Source organism: Lissotriton helveticus, chromosome 4_1 (assembly GCF_964261635.1).
Source record: "Lissotriton helveticus chromosome 4_1, aLisHel1.1, whole genome shotgun sequence".
NCBI lineage: Eukaryota > Metazoa > Chordata > Amphibia > Caudata > Salamandridae > Lissotriton > Lissotriton helveticus.
The window spans coordinates 1,455,087,715-1,455,100,804 of record NC_136063.1 but is presented as its reverse complement, the minus strand read 5'-3'; the positions used below and the strand labels follow the sequence as shown (position 1 = coordinate 1,455,100,804).

General features: G+C 43.7%; 1 protein-coding gene across 1 annotated transcript in view; it reads left to right on the top strand.

Moving 5' to 3' along the window:
* The window catches only part of SLC22A23 (solute carrier family 22 member 23), a 610,381-nt gene that overhangs the window by 461,025 nt on the left and 136,266 nt on the right, over positions 1-13,090 (top strand). The window contains exon 5 of the mRNA XM_078688041.1: positions 4,358-4,485. Coding sequence (XP_078544167.1) covers positions 4,358-4,485 — 128 coding nt within the window. The remainder of the gene's footprint in view (positions 1-4,357; positions 4,486-13,090) is intronic.

The following is a 13,090-nucleotide window of genomic DNA, read 5'->3' as shown; positions in this document are numbered from 1 at the left end:
ACAAGAAAGACTCCCTAGATGTAGACTCCTGTATCTCTTAAACGTATACACCAACTAAAATTATCTGGAATAGAATGCAGGAGGTTCTCACTTTATTGGCGCACGAGGATCAGAGTGGATTCATTCCAAGTCACAGCACCTCCCTTAATTTGAGGCTGCTTCTGCATATCATTTTATCAAGTAACAAGGGTCCTTGATTAGGCACTTTCAATATTGAGAAAGCATTTGATTTGTTAGGATAGTCTTACTTATGTGTTGACCTGAGGAAATGATTTTTGGTGCTACAATATTGGAGTGGCCAGAACTACTGGGTTTGTCGCAGTGGCCAGAGTCAAATGGGTCATGAGTACACCCTAAACTAGAAGAGGGTCAAGACAGTGGTGCCTCTATGCTAGTTTGGTATCTGTCTCATGCCAATTCTTCCAATTTGTTACTGAAAGGGGGCTCAAGATCTTGGGTATTCAGCACTCCATCTCTTTATATGCCGACAGCTTATTAAAGTATATTAAATGCCCGAGATCACAACTAATGGAAGTCATGTCTATGTTGGATGAATTTGGAAGTATTTCAGGCCTAAGGGTCAACTGGGAGACAACATGCATATTCTATTCCCATTAGATCACAGTACGTCAGACCTTGTATCCAGATAATTCCTTTCGACTATCATGGGCTCCTGCCACATTTAAACACCTGGGCATCCATATCTTTCACAAGACATGTCGCATTACATGAGAGCATGTCCTCACAGCTCTGAGTGCCTGAGAGCATCTGCACACTTTGAAAACAGCTTTCCAATGTCCGGCATGGAAAACATATCACGGTCTATGAAGGTACTGCTTGAAAGCAGGGCATTCCCAACTCGCTATATATTCTTCATGCTAGCATCAGTAGATATGTGAAACGTACCTGGTCGCATGACGGCATGGAGCCCCAGATACACGATCTGTGCATATGTTATATCTCATGGGTAATGGGGGCGTCACCTAACTAGATGGCTGTATGAGAGTATCCGCTCACGGGCGGCAATCCCACTCCAGGAGCTTAGAAACAAAGGGTCTGGAGAGATTAGACATGACATGTGTGATAAAGACTGGGAGAAGATATTGGAATACCCCGAGAAAGTATCTCGTAATCCCAAGTTTAAGCTGATTCAATACATGATATTACGCAGAGCGTATCTGGCTCCACACAGACTGAGTAAAATGTTCCCAGGTGCAACAGATACATGTCCTAGATGCCATGCACAACCAGCTGAATTAGTACACGTTATGGGCATGCCCAACACTGACCCCATTTTGGGCGAATGTCCTCAAAATCCTTAACGAAGTTACACCTGGGGTTGGTAGCGATACAATGGAATACTGCCTATTGGGATTGGGTAAAAAGCGTAAGTCGCAAGGAACGCAGATCAGGTTTGCAAATTTTATATTAATACTGGCAAAACGTTCTATCACAATGCGGTGGAAATCTTTGCAGCCACCGACGACATATGATTGGCATGAGGAGGTTGTTTGATGGGGGATGGCTGAAAGTATGGCAATTAGAAGAGAAGAACATAGAGGGTTGAGGAAAAATCCGATATCTTTGGAGTGGATGCGATGTTGGAATTGTTTGTTTCCACTGAACCTTCACTGCACTGAACTATTAATGCACATTGGAGCCCGGCAGGATAACTGTGGGCCCAAATAGTATCGGCCCCCAATGTGGACCCGACATAACATTCTTTGCAAGCCTACAAGTTAAGTACAAGCAACCATGGGTTACATCATGATTCGTTCATCGCTGATTGGCTGATTAAGATAATAGTGAGTCTGGGGCAGGGAGGGTGGGTGGGTTGACAGTTGTTAGTAGTAGGGAGCAGGGAGACACCATGTTGTTCGGGTTCACCTTCCTGAATGTATACATAGGACTGATACTCAACTGATATATGTAAACTGGAAGTATGTTATGTTGCCACTATATTGATATCGTCATATTGTGCGTTTCTCCCTTTGAAAAACTAATAAAATGTTTTAAATAGGATGGTCATGCTTCCTCACTTATATTTTTTGTGACGAGGTTACCCACCCTGGTCGAGCTTTCAAATAAGCAATTAATTGTTTCTGAACTTAACCTTGCTTCAAAGCTTTTTCCGTGCCATTGTCATGCCACTCTTTTGTGCACCATACAATAGTCTTTTGTCATGCTGCTTGTGTTCATAGCAAGTTGAAGCTTTCTGTAAAATTTAAGAACAACACACACATTCCCAGTTTTCACTCGAGACATTACTCTGTGGTTTCACTTTCCTAAAACTCCTCCTTCTTTTCGAACTATGGACAATCGCTCCTTTCCAACCCCCTTCCATGTCTGTGAAGAAGCAGCTTCCACTCTGAATCCCTACAGTTTGCCCACTCCCACGTCAATGCTTTCAAGAATATCTTCCTGTCCGTCGATGTTCATATATGGCTTGGTGACCCAGCCAACTCCTTATCTCCACCATCCGAATAGAGGAGTTCTCCATGAGACCTCGCATCACTCCCCCCTGCCCAAAAAAAGGACACGAAGATGGCGTCCCATCACTTCTCTCATTCGCCTTGCCCCCACTCGACATATGATCTGATCATCTTTCTCTCCCTCCAGCTCACATTGTGATGTCCCTTCTGTCGTATCAAGGCCCACCACATTTTAATGCTCTCCCTGAAGCAGGTTTACCATTAATTGCTATGAAAATGAACTTTATTTTAAAAGCTGCTAATTTACTGTCCTGTAGATTCGGCCCTAGCTTCTACCTTTCATCAAAAAGGCCCTGTTGGAAACCCTTGGTGTCCCTCATTATCTCCAAATACATCTAAAACCTGTCTCCTGCTCACAAAGCAAAACCCTGCTCTCACGGACCATGGCCTCGCCAGACCCTCCACACTGCACCTTTCTATTGGACACAGAATGCTCGCGTTTTGAGGTCCTACTATTTGGAATGCCCACCTCAACACCCAAGAGAGACTCTTGACCTCTATGCTTTCAGAATGCCCCTGACAACATGTCTCTCTGATGATGTACTTGTATAGTTGTTGCCTAGTTTCTCATACACTATCATGATCTTCCTCTTTCGTTCATCCTCACTCGCTCATCCTCTCATTCGGCTCTCTTGCTTCATTTTGTCTTTCTATCCCCTTTGTCCCCTCTTACTATCTCTCGTCCCCTTTCTTTCTTGCTCCATCTTTCTTTCATTCCTAACTCTCTATTTCTCATGTCTCGCTCCCTCCTCTTCTTTCCCCGTCCCTGTTTCCCCTTCTCTCTTGTATTGATTCGTTTTATTTCTCTTCCTGTTCCCTCTTTCATCTTCTCTGGACTTCCCACTTCTTTTGAGATATGTTATTTCTTTTACTAGTTTCTAAAATTAATAATATATATATCTCTATCTTTTCCACTGTGGTGCCCAGGCATTATGCTAGTTTCCGAATTGAATTGTTATGTCTTTAAATACTAATCTAACCGGCATTGGCAAAACCAATAGGCCTGGCCTGGATAAACTGATGTGATGGCCTTTTGTTATTTTCCATTGTACGGATATGCCACATGAATAAAAAGAAAAGAGAAATCTTGCAACCACCAAAACATGGGAATTATACACGTGCAATTATTGGTAAAGACTAAAGGCAGCGTCCTTTTGGAATTAGTGTAAGCTAAAGACAAACTATACAAAGATGAGTAAAAGAAACACAGGATCAAGATAGAAAATAAAAAAGCAGTGGCAAATTAAATTATTGGTCACCATCCCGGACACTGAAGTTTACTCCTTTTTAGGCAGATCTGCACATGTGATGGGGCAAAAAGTAATCACTCACTACAAGAGAGACAAAGGCTGCTTGGGTTAACCCAATGTCGTTTGCTGTGAGGTTGGATGGAAAATGTGAATGAAAGTTGAACTAACCAATGGATGAACCGGGCTGACCCAAAGCGTCTCTATGTATACATGCATGTATTTGTATTTATTTTGCTTACCTGATGCTAATAACACAGCTAAAGCTGTCTCTAAGTCAGACTTAAAAATGTTACAACACTAATCGGCAAAAACCTGAGCAAGGATAATGTACTTATAGAACTTTTAAAGTCACCTTCAAGGCGCCACTAGTATTGAAACCTTGATGGACTCATGATTTTGCAATCCTTACATAGTTTAAGATTAGAGATTACCCTGTCACTAAATACTGTGTGAATTACTTTACTAACATTACATACATTACTGTATTTCGCATTACCAAGCGCTCTTTCATTCTGATTTCCTAGAACTGGTACAACTATTGTATTTTGTTAAATCTGCCACACAGTCTGTGAGTACAGTAGCAAATTCTGTTATTTTTCATCGCCTTCTCTGAAGCATATTCCCGGAATCTGTTCGGTGGCTTATGGCGACGCAGCAATATGGAACCGCCAAGAAGTTACTGCTACAGTTCACACACCGGAACCAGGTCGATCTCGCGAGTGACGTCAGAGGGGTATACACTGGTGAGTAACTGAACTTCGTGTGTATCATGCTTGTTCGATCAGGCAGAATATAGAAAATGTAGCTTTGATTACCGCTTCTTTGACACTGTACAAATGGCAAGGACTAAGGTGCAAAGCTTTAACTGTGGGATAGGATCCTAATCTTTTGACTCCATCTTGGGACCTGGGCTGGCATGGAGAGTACCAGCTGCTGATTGTTGTATGGTTCATTGTCTTGCTGCATTTCAGGGTATTCTTCTTCCATTGCTAGTCATTTCATTTTGTACCAAGGTCTGTAAACAACCGACACTTGCAAATGTTGATGTCTCAGAAGCTTTGATTGGATGCCAACAGCCCGCTATGAATGTCTGTGCAAATGCACATTTCATCTCTTACCGCCCCACCTCAATCCAAAGAACCTGATCTTACAGGGGCTTGCTATTTGTCCCTTGTCCTCTGCTTTCAGAAAGAGAAAAGATAAACTGAGGGCAGATGTGAAATCTTATTCTGCTACATTCATTAATCCCTTTCTAGGTTTAAGTAGCTTGCAACCTCCCGGGTACGGTCTTCATATGATCGATTTGCTCTGGCAGAGCTGCCATGACGTTTTTCATGCCTTCAGCGCTGTATAGGAATTTCGGAGTTTAAGGGCTTGATACAGATGAGGATAGTTCACAACTGAAAATTCTTTGTTTCAACTGCGAGAATTTAATGGTTAAATACATATGTCTAGGTGTAGTGTACAAATCTGTTCTTCGTTTGGGGTACTAAGACCCCAACATAAGATAGGCCATGGAAACTTCTTTTCTCTCGCATATTTACTCATTTTAGGTCCACAAACTGGTGACTGTTTCCCTGGGAAGGAGTTTTGGTTCCATTTGTTGCCAAAAGGACTCCAAAGCCTTATATTTGCCATTGTCCTTCTTCCAAAATGAGTCTTGTTATGGATGATGTTTGGAAGGTTTGGAAGGTTTCTCACAAGCAACTTCTCATGGAAAATAGCCAAGATGCAAAATATATATATTAGTTTTTATCTAAATAAAATATATTGTGGCTAATGATGTCTGAGTCTCGAAAGAGATCCATTATTTCCATAAAAGCCCGCCTCTCCCTGATATCTGCTTGGCAGAGAGAGAACTGAAGACAATTTCATACAGTGGTTGAAGGTTTACATGCTAAGGCACAGCACTGCTCTCTTGTCTTCATCCTATGCAGGCAGGAAGCAATTTCAGACCAAAGTAAATATTTTCAGCATAATAGGTGATGCCTAATACTAGCCCAGTTTATCACAAACCATGAAAACAGGATTGTTGACTTTTGCTTTGAAGGCTTTAGGTTGTGTTGTTTAAGGAAGTCTGTGGTCCGAAAATGTCTTCAAGCAACTTATGAGAAAATGCAGTCAGCCAGGAGGTGGAGCAACGGTTTTCACCCTGCAATCTATAGTAGCCTTGGAAAAGGCTGAATCCAAAAACTGTGACGTCTTCCAGGGTAAACTAACAGATGTTTTAATAGACTTTGTGGTTAGCGTTGCATTAAAAGACTGAATGGGTGGTCTTCTAAGCACTCTCAATCTAGGCAGATGAGGGAACCGAGGTACAGGGGTGATGAAATGACTGGACTAGGATTCTGTAAAGTGCTTAAATAGAGGGAGACCCATGTCTCTGTATTACAAAGTCTCCAATTTAGCCAGTAGGCCAGTCAAATTGTACCTTTAGGAATGGTTAAGGACAACCTGGTGATCTGGCATGCCATGAAAGAATCAACTCAGAGCTAAGTGTGGAGGTATACATTTTTCATTTCCCAAGTTTTTTAGTATCCAGTGTGCAATACTTTTTTTGGGGGTATATAAAATAGGAAAATACAGTTGACAGTCAATAATACAGAATAATACCAGAGCGAAAAAGAGAAAGCATAATGTCGAATACAGTAGACCATTTATGACTGCCTTTAGTAACCTTGAAGAGCTGCAAAAAGTATAAATTAGAATAAGGTTAATATGAACAGAAATTGAAATCAGATATCATCTATGGGGAAATCCCCTAATAATAATAAGCATAAAAAATAAATCAATTTAGTGCGAAAACCCATTTGAGGCAATGATGTTACATTTTGTTTAAAGCTATGTATTCGCAGAGTGGTGAAGACTTTACAGGGAATTAGGACAATTGTAGACTTTGCAATAGCTTCCTAACCATTAGGCAGATTGCAACCAAAGACATTTAAGGTAATATTGTTGTAAGTGCCTCGTGGATATAATATCCATTTGTTGATGCATGTGATTGATCATTCACTGACCTCTACATGGCTGAGGTGTAGTAGGCAATAGATGTGATTGCTGAGTCTGTAGTTCCTATATTCTCAATAGGCTCTGTGCATTGGAATAATATGTTCAGCAGTGTAGACGTAGGACTGAGGTCGACTAGGTCTCTACTGACTATATTAGACTTAAGGTTTGCCAGCTAGCTCAGAGGTCACTAGAAACTTTCTCGAATAAACTAGGAGGAGTTTAACCTCCCTGGATAGACAAGAAGGGATTAGCTTCTGACAACCATAAAACATGACAACTTTGCTCCCTCAGAATAAGAGTGTATCTCTAGAGTCGTGTGAAAACAATAGACCGCTATTTCACTCAGTCAAGTGTGCATACTTAGTTTCACCAGAGTGCAGAGAAAAGCGAGACAGGCGTTTTCAATAAAAGGTGTAATTTATTGAGCAGTCTTCTTTCTCATGCAAGAGAAATTAATTGCCACAATTGCAATACTCATAGTAAAGTGCGTACAGTAAAAGGAGGATTATAAAATAATACTGTAAAAGCATTGATATGGTTTCTTAGCCATATGATACTTTAAAATAGATAAAATATATACATACATATATACATTGACTAACGTACTCAACTGGTGCCTCTAAATACACCTACCCCGGTGTACCTGACCTAAGCCTAATACGTGGGAAGGAGTAAGTAAGTAGCAGTTTAAGTTTGGTTTGCCAAGAATCTGACTCAAGAATTCTCTTTAAGGGTTTAGTCAGTTCCGTACCTGGGTAATAGAAAGCAGGAGGTCTTGTATCTCTCTCTCAGGACTCGATATCCCAGTAACCCGCGAAGGTATCTGTAAACACCGGAGCTGGGTTTCTCGGCAGGAGAAAAGACAGCGTCTCTCTCAGTGCGTCAAAAGGGAGGGGCAGCGTCCGTGGGCTCTCGCATCAGCTGGGCTCTCGGGCAAGTAGATAGCTGCTCTGCTCCAAAACCACCACCGTGTGTTTGCTTAAGGCAACGTTGGTATATTTATACCTGAAAGGTGCCGGGTTTGACGTAAGGTTGGACATAAGACGTCAATAAAGATGTCACTAAGAACTGGCCGTTCTTACAGTGCTTCACATGAGTTCTAGGACGAAATCAAAAGAAAAGCAATGGGGATTTCCCAGGTTGCTGGAGGTTTGGTTTGTTTAAAGAGAACTCGTTGTGCTTTCTAGGAGTCCGGGAAAGTAGCCTTGCTTAATGTGACTGCATGGGCTACGACTATGGATATGATTCTTATGCCTTTATAGGGATATTATTGATTATAACCGTACAAGGGCATAAAATAGAAATATCGATTTAGGTTCCTAGATAAAAACATAATAAGTCCTGGAGCTAATTAACTGCAAAATGGGATTACCTTTGAGTGCGTTGAAACTATGTCCAGATTGCACTATTTTTTCCGAGAATGGTTTCATGTATAGATGTTTGTGGATTGAAACATTACCCACTCTCCTCCTTCCTCTGATGAAAATAGAGTGAAGATTTGGGCTTAAACTCTTGGACCAGACATGTATGGACAAAACACAGGATTGATTTGCAGTGGTGGGTGACTAATGTATGTCTCCCTGATTTATTGTCAGCCTATATAAACTGGCTTCTCTTGAGAGGGATTTATGGGAAATCGGTAGAAAAAGAGTGCAAAGGGTGAGGATACATGGCATGGATTGAATTCAATGACTGATTAGATTAGAAAAATAATTTTATGCCGCCTTCGAGGTAGAGTCTCTGTGGAGTGGAGTGTGGTGATGCATTAACACCTTCTCCTCAAGATTAAAAGTACAGTAAAATTAATCATGAAACTTTGTGTGTTTTTTTTGCTAGTTGTGATAGAGCTAGGGGGAGGGAAATGCTCCTCTGGTATTGCCATATATGTAGGGACAATCTAACAATTTCATAAGCTAAGTTGAATGGCTCTGCGTCTTTTGGGGGCAGACCTTGGTACTGAAGGGAGACAGACGGGTCTTACTCTCAGCAGATTCGACATGCAAAATGGAACACACCAAGAACACCAAGGAAACCTTTTAGCTTCTGAGCCCGGCTAGTGCGCTAGCTAGCTAGATGCTGGACCTGTGCTCAGCAAAGGCAGGTTGTGATGAACCACAAGTAGAGCTCATTTATCCAAGCTAAATGTCACTGAAGGTCGTTCTGTATCTCTGCGACCAACCACGGTTAATTAATAGAGAGAAAGGGGCAAATTGGGGTTGGGTTTCTACAATGGTGAGAAAAAGCATATCATGGCACAGGGAGCAAGAGGGGTATAGACTTAAACCAGAGCGACCCTGTACTTGGAGATGATTCTTGGAACAACTGTAGTATGGTTTGTGGTTAGGGGTGAAGGGTTTTTGGCACCCTATCCCTGCCTATTTTACTTCTAGTGCTGCTAAGGAGTTCGTCAGTCATAGTCCGCAACAGCAGCCATGCAGGCCAACAGAGCTTAAGCAGGACAATCAGCTAGGTCCTAGCCTCGAGGACGGGCGATGGTCCGCCTGCAGCTCCATATGTAGGAAACACTGAGCTCCACTCGTGTTAATGTTGGTGGAGAACTATGTTTTGCTAGAGGAATAGTCCATCTTATATGCTCAGTTCTTGGCCGTTCAGAATAAGATCCAGTGCGTTTTTCACGAATATAACCAGTCATGGGGGAAGTGGAACGAGTATAGGGGAATGATATGCATGCCAGTTGACCGCAGTGGACCTGGACGGATGTCTGAAGAGATCTGATGATTGAGGCGGGAATGCTGGGATGAGGGGGGAAAAAATGCTTTATTCCATTCTATCAATTGATTTTATCACCCATTGTCAGACGCTACTTCGATACATAATTTTGTGAACATGAATGTCATTGTAATGCAATGTTTAGTTTTGCAATATAAAGGTTTATTAACAAAATAGAATATAACCAGTCAGGTTAGGACAGAAATTCCTTCCTTACAGAGAATATGGAGTACAGGAGCCTGGCCCTGCCCCCTGGATGGACTTTGTGGAGCTGGTGCCTGTGACTCCAGCAAGGTATATTCTCCTGAGGTATTCTCTGGTGAGACCCTTTGTTTAGCTGCTCCTTTCACCACACATATTCTGAAGACAGAAGGTTTAGGAGGGAATAAAATACTTGGGGTACATATTGTCACTGTTTCCCTGTAGGTAGCAGACCATCTCCCACTTGCATTCACCATTCATACAAAAGAGGTCTGCGGTCATCACTCGTCTATCTGATGCTGGCATTCATTATTGCAAATGCGATCTATGTAATATTCAGATGCTTACTTGCTCATTAATAAAAGAAATCAACACACAGGTTCCATGTACCAGCGTTCAATGGAATTAAGTTACACAAGGAGACTAGTAGAAGTTACCTATGATTGCAGCTGTTGCACCTTAAAACTGCACAAATGCTGTTACCAGCCTGAACTTCCTTTAGGGACTCAAAGAGGTTGTGGGATATGTAAAGGACATTGTCCTTCTTTGGATAGGACTGCACCCATGTTGCAAGAGTCTCCATTGATGTTATTGCACCAATACTCCTGTGTTCATGAAATGTACAACAGACCTATGCTCATACAATTGTCAGTGAATTAAATGCTCACAGGTGACATCTGTAGTAATCTACAGGTCATGAAATGCTCACAGGTGACCTCTATAGTAATCTACAGGTAACAACTGTCAAACCACGCAAGGACATCTCGACGTTTTATCCTTCCAGGGTCAGGCAGTGCTAGCACTTCTTCCTTGCAACACTAACAAATATATAAAGCAGTATTTAAAAAACAATGGTTACTATTATGTGCTCCCATTGACGCACGAGCTTAGCATGTTTTCTTTGTGGGTCATGCTACAATTCTTCTCTGTAATCACGCGAAAGACATGGTCGGGGACTCTCTTTCTGACTTCGTTTTGTGGAATCTCTCCAAAAGCTGATAACACGGTCTCTGACTCGACTGCTCCATATCTTCTCCAGCTAAAATGAGTGCCCTGCTTTTCTCGTCGTACGCCAAAAGAGAGACTGAATGACGCCGCATTTTGGCAAAGATTAGGAAAAGAGGGAAATAATTTCAGGCAGTACCTTGTTCAGCTTCCAGTGAAGAAAAGTAATGAGCCTTTCAGCTGGTTTTCTCAATTTTAATTAGTCAGTGTTTTTTTTGGTCTTACAGTTTAGCTGCAGCTGCGCAGAGCATCTGTCCTGCTTATCAGACGCAGGCTGGCTGTCACTTTTGATGAATCACATAATTGGCTGTTCTCGTTTCTATCTTTCTAAAAAGTGTTCCTTTTTTCAGATTCATCTTTTATCGTGGGATGGTTAGTTTTTGTGTCACGTTTCCTGTTTAGCTCGAGGGAAATCATGCAGCGAAAGTTTTCTTGACTGTTTAATACTAGAGTATGTGTTTCTTGTTGTTTTTTGCCATCAGTATAGGATTTCAAGATACTACATGCACATCACGGGTTCTAGAAATATATTCGTAATTTGAAGACCCATAAATGGAACCACATTTATTTAAACATCCTATTCACCCCATCCGCCCTACTCGAGTCTGGGTGCCTTGGTGGCACGACCATGTTGAAAATGCGTGCCAGATTCAACGGAGTGCCAGGGCTTGGTCTATTCTGACACATGTGGTTAGGAAGTCTACTCACTCACATACTCAAGATCAATCTGATAGGTAACTCTACCTCAGAATCTTTTCAATCAGTGACTCATATTCTGCCTTGAACTAATCCAAAAGTGGCTGTCAAATACCTCTCTGAAGGTGTGTCCACTGAAGGTCAAATCAGCAATATCGATGTGATAGAATATCGGAAATAAAAGATCAACAGGTAAGTAACTCTAGATTTACTAGAGTTATAGAGATACCTATGTGGTACATATTTCTTCAAGGTACGTAGATGTAGAGTTAGGAATAGTAGTTTTATAGTGTCCTATATGCACTTGCCTTTTAATACTTACTCCCTTGATATTCTGTCTTCAATGTTAGTATGCCACAATATTGTTGGTATCGAGATTCAGTAGTACAATCCCATCTGAGGCAGCATAACCCAGCAAGACTGAGTCCCTCCTGTTCACCAACAGCATCATGGCACAAGTCCTGAAACGAGTGATGCGGTGGTGCCCCAGAGTGATGCGGTGGTGCCCCAGAGTGATGCGGTGGTGCCCCAGAGTGATGCGGTGGTGCCCCAGAGTGATGCGGTGGTGCCCCAGAGTGATGCGGTGGTGCCCCAGAGTGATGCGGTGGTGCCCCCGAGTGATGCGGTGGTGCCCCCGAGTGGTGCCCCTGAGTGATGTTGTGGTGTTCCAGAGTGGTGCCCCGGAGTGATGTGGTGGTGCCCCGGAGTGATGTGGTGGTGCCCCGGAGTGATGTGGTGGTGTCCCTGAGTGATGTGGTGGTGTCCCTGAGTGGTGTCCCTGAGTGATGTGGTGGTGTCCCGTGGTGGTGTCCCTGAGTGATGTGGTGGTGCCTCTGAGTGGTGGTGCCCCTGAGTGATGTGGTGGTGCCTCTGAGTGGTGGTGCCCCTGAGTGATGTGGTGGTGTCCCTGAGTGATGTGGTGCCACCCCGGAGTGATGTGGTGGTGCCCCCGAGTGATGCGGTGGTGCCCCCGAGTGATGCGGTGGTGCCCCCGAGTGGTGCCCCTGAGTGATGTTGTGGTGTTCCAGAGTGGTGCCCCGGAGTGATGTGGTGGTGCCCCGGAGTGATGTGGTGGTGCCCCGGAGTGATGTGGTGGTGTCCCTGAGTGATGTGGTGGTGTCCCTGAGTGGTGTCCCTGAGTGATGTGGTGGTGTCCCGTGGTGGTGTCCCTGAGTGATGTGGTGGTGTCCCGTGGTGGTGCCCCTGAGTGATGTGGTGGTGCCTCTGAGTGGTGGTGCCCCTGAGTGATGTGGTGGTGCCTCTGAGTGGTGGTGCCCCTGAGTGATGTGGTGGTGTCCCTGAGTGATGTGGTGCCACCCCGGAGTGATGTGGTGGTGCCCCGGAGTGATGTGGTGGTGTCCCTGAGTGATGTGGTGGTGTCCCCGAGTGATGTCCCTGAGTGATGTGGTGGTGTCCCCGAGTGGTGTCCCTGAGTGATGTGGTGGTGTCCTGTGGTGGTGTCCCTAAGTGATGTGGTGGTGCCTCTGAGTGGTGGTGCCCCTGAGTGATGTGGTGGTGCCTCTGAGTGGTGGTGCCCCTGAGTGATGTGGTGGTGCCTCTGAGTGGTGGTGTCCCGGAGTGATGTGGTGCCGCCCCGAGTAATGTGGTGGTGTCCCCGAGTGATGTGGTGGTGCCCCGGAGTGATGTGGTGTGTGTGAGAGTGAGGGGGTTGTGAGGGTGAGGGGGTTGTGAGGGTGAGGGGTGTGA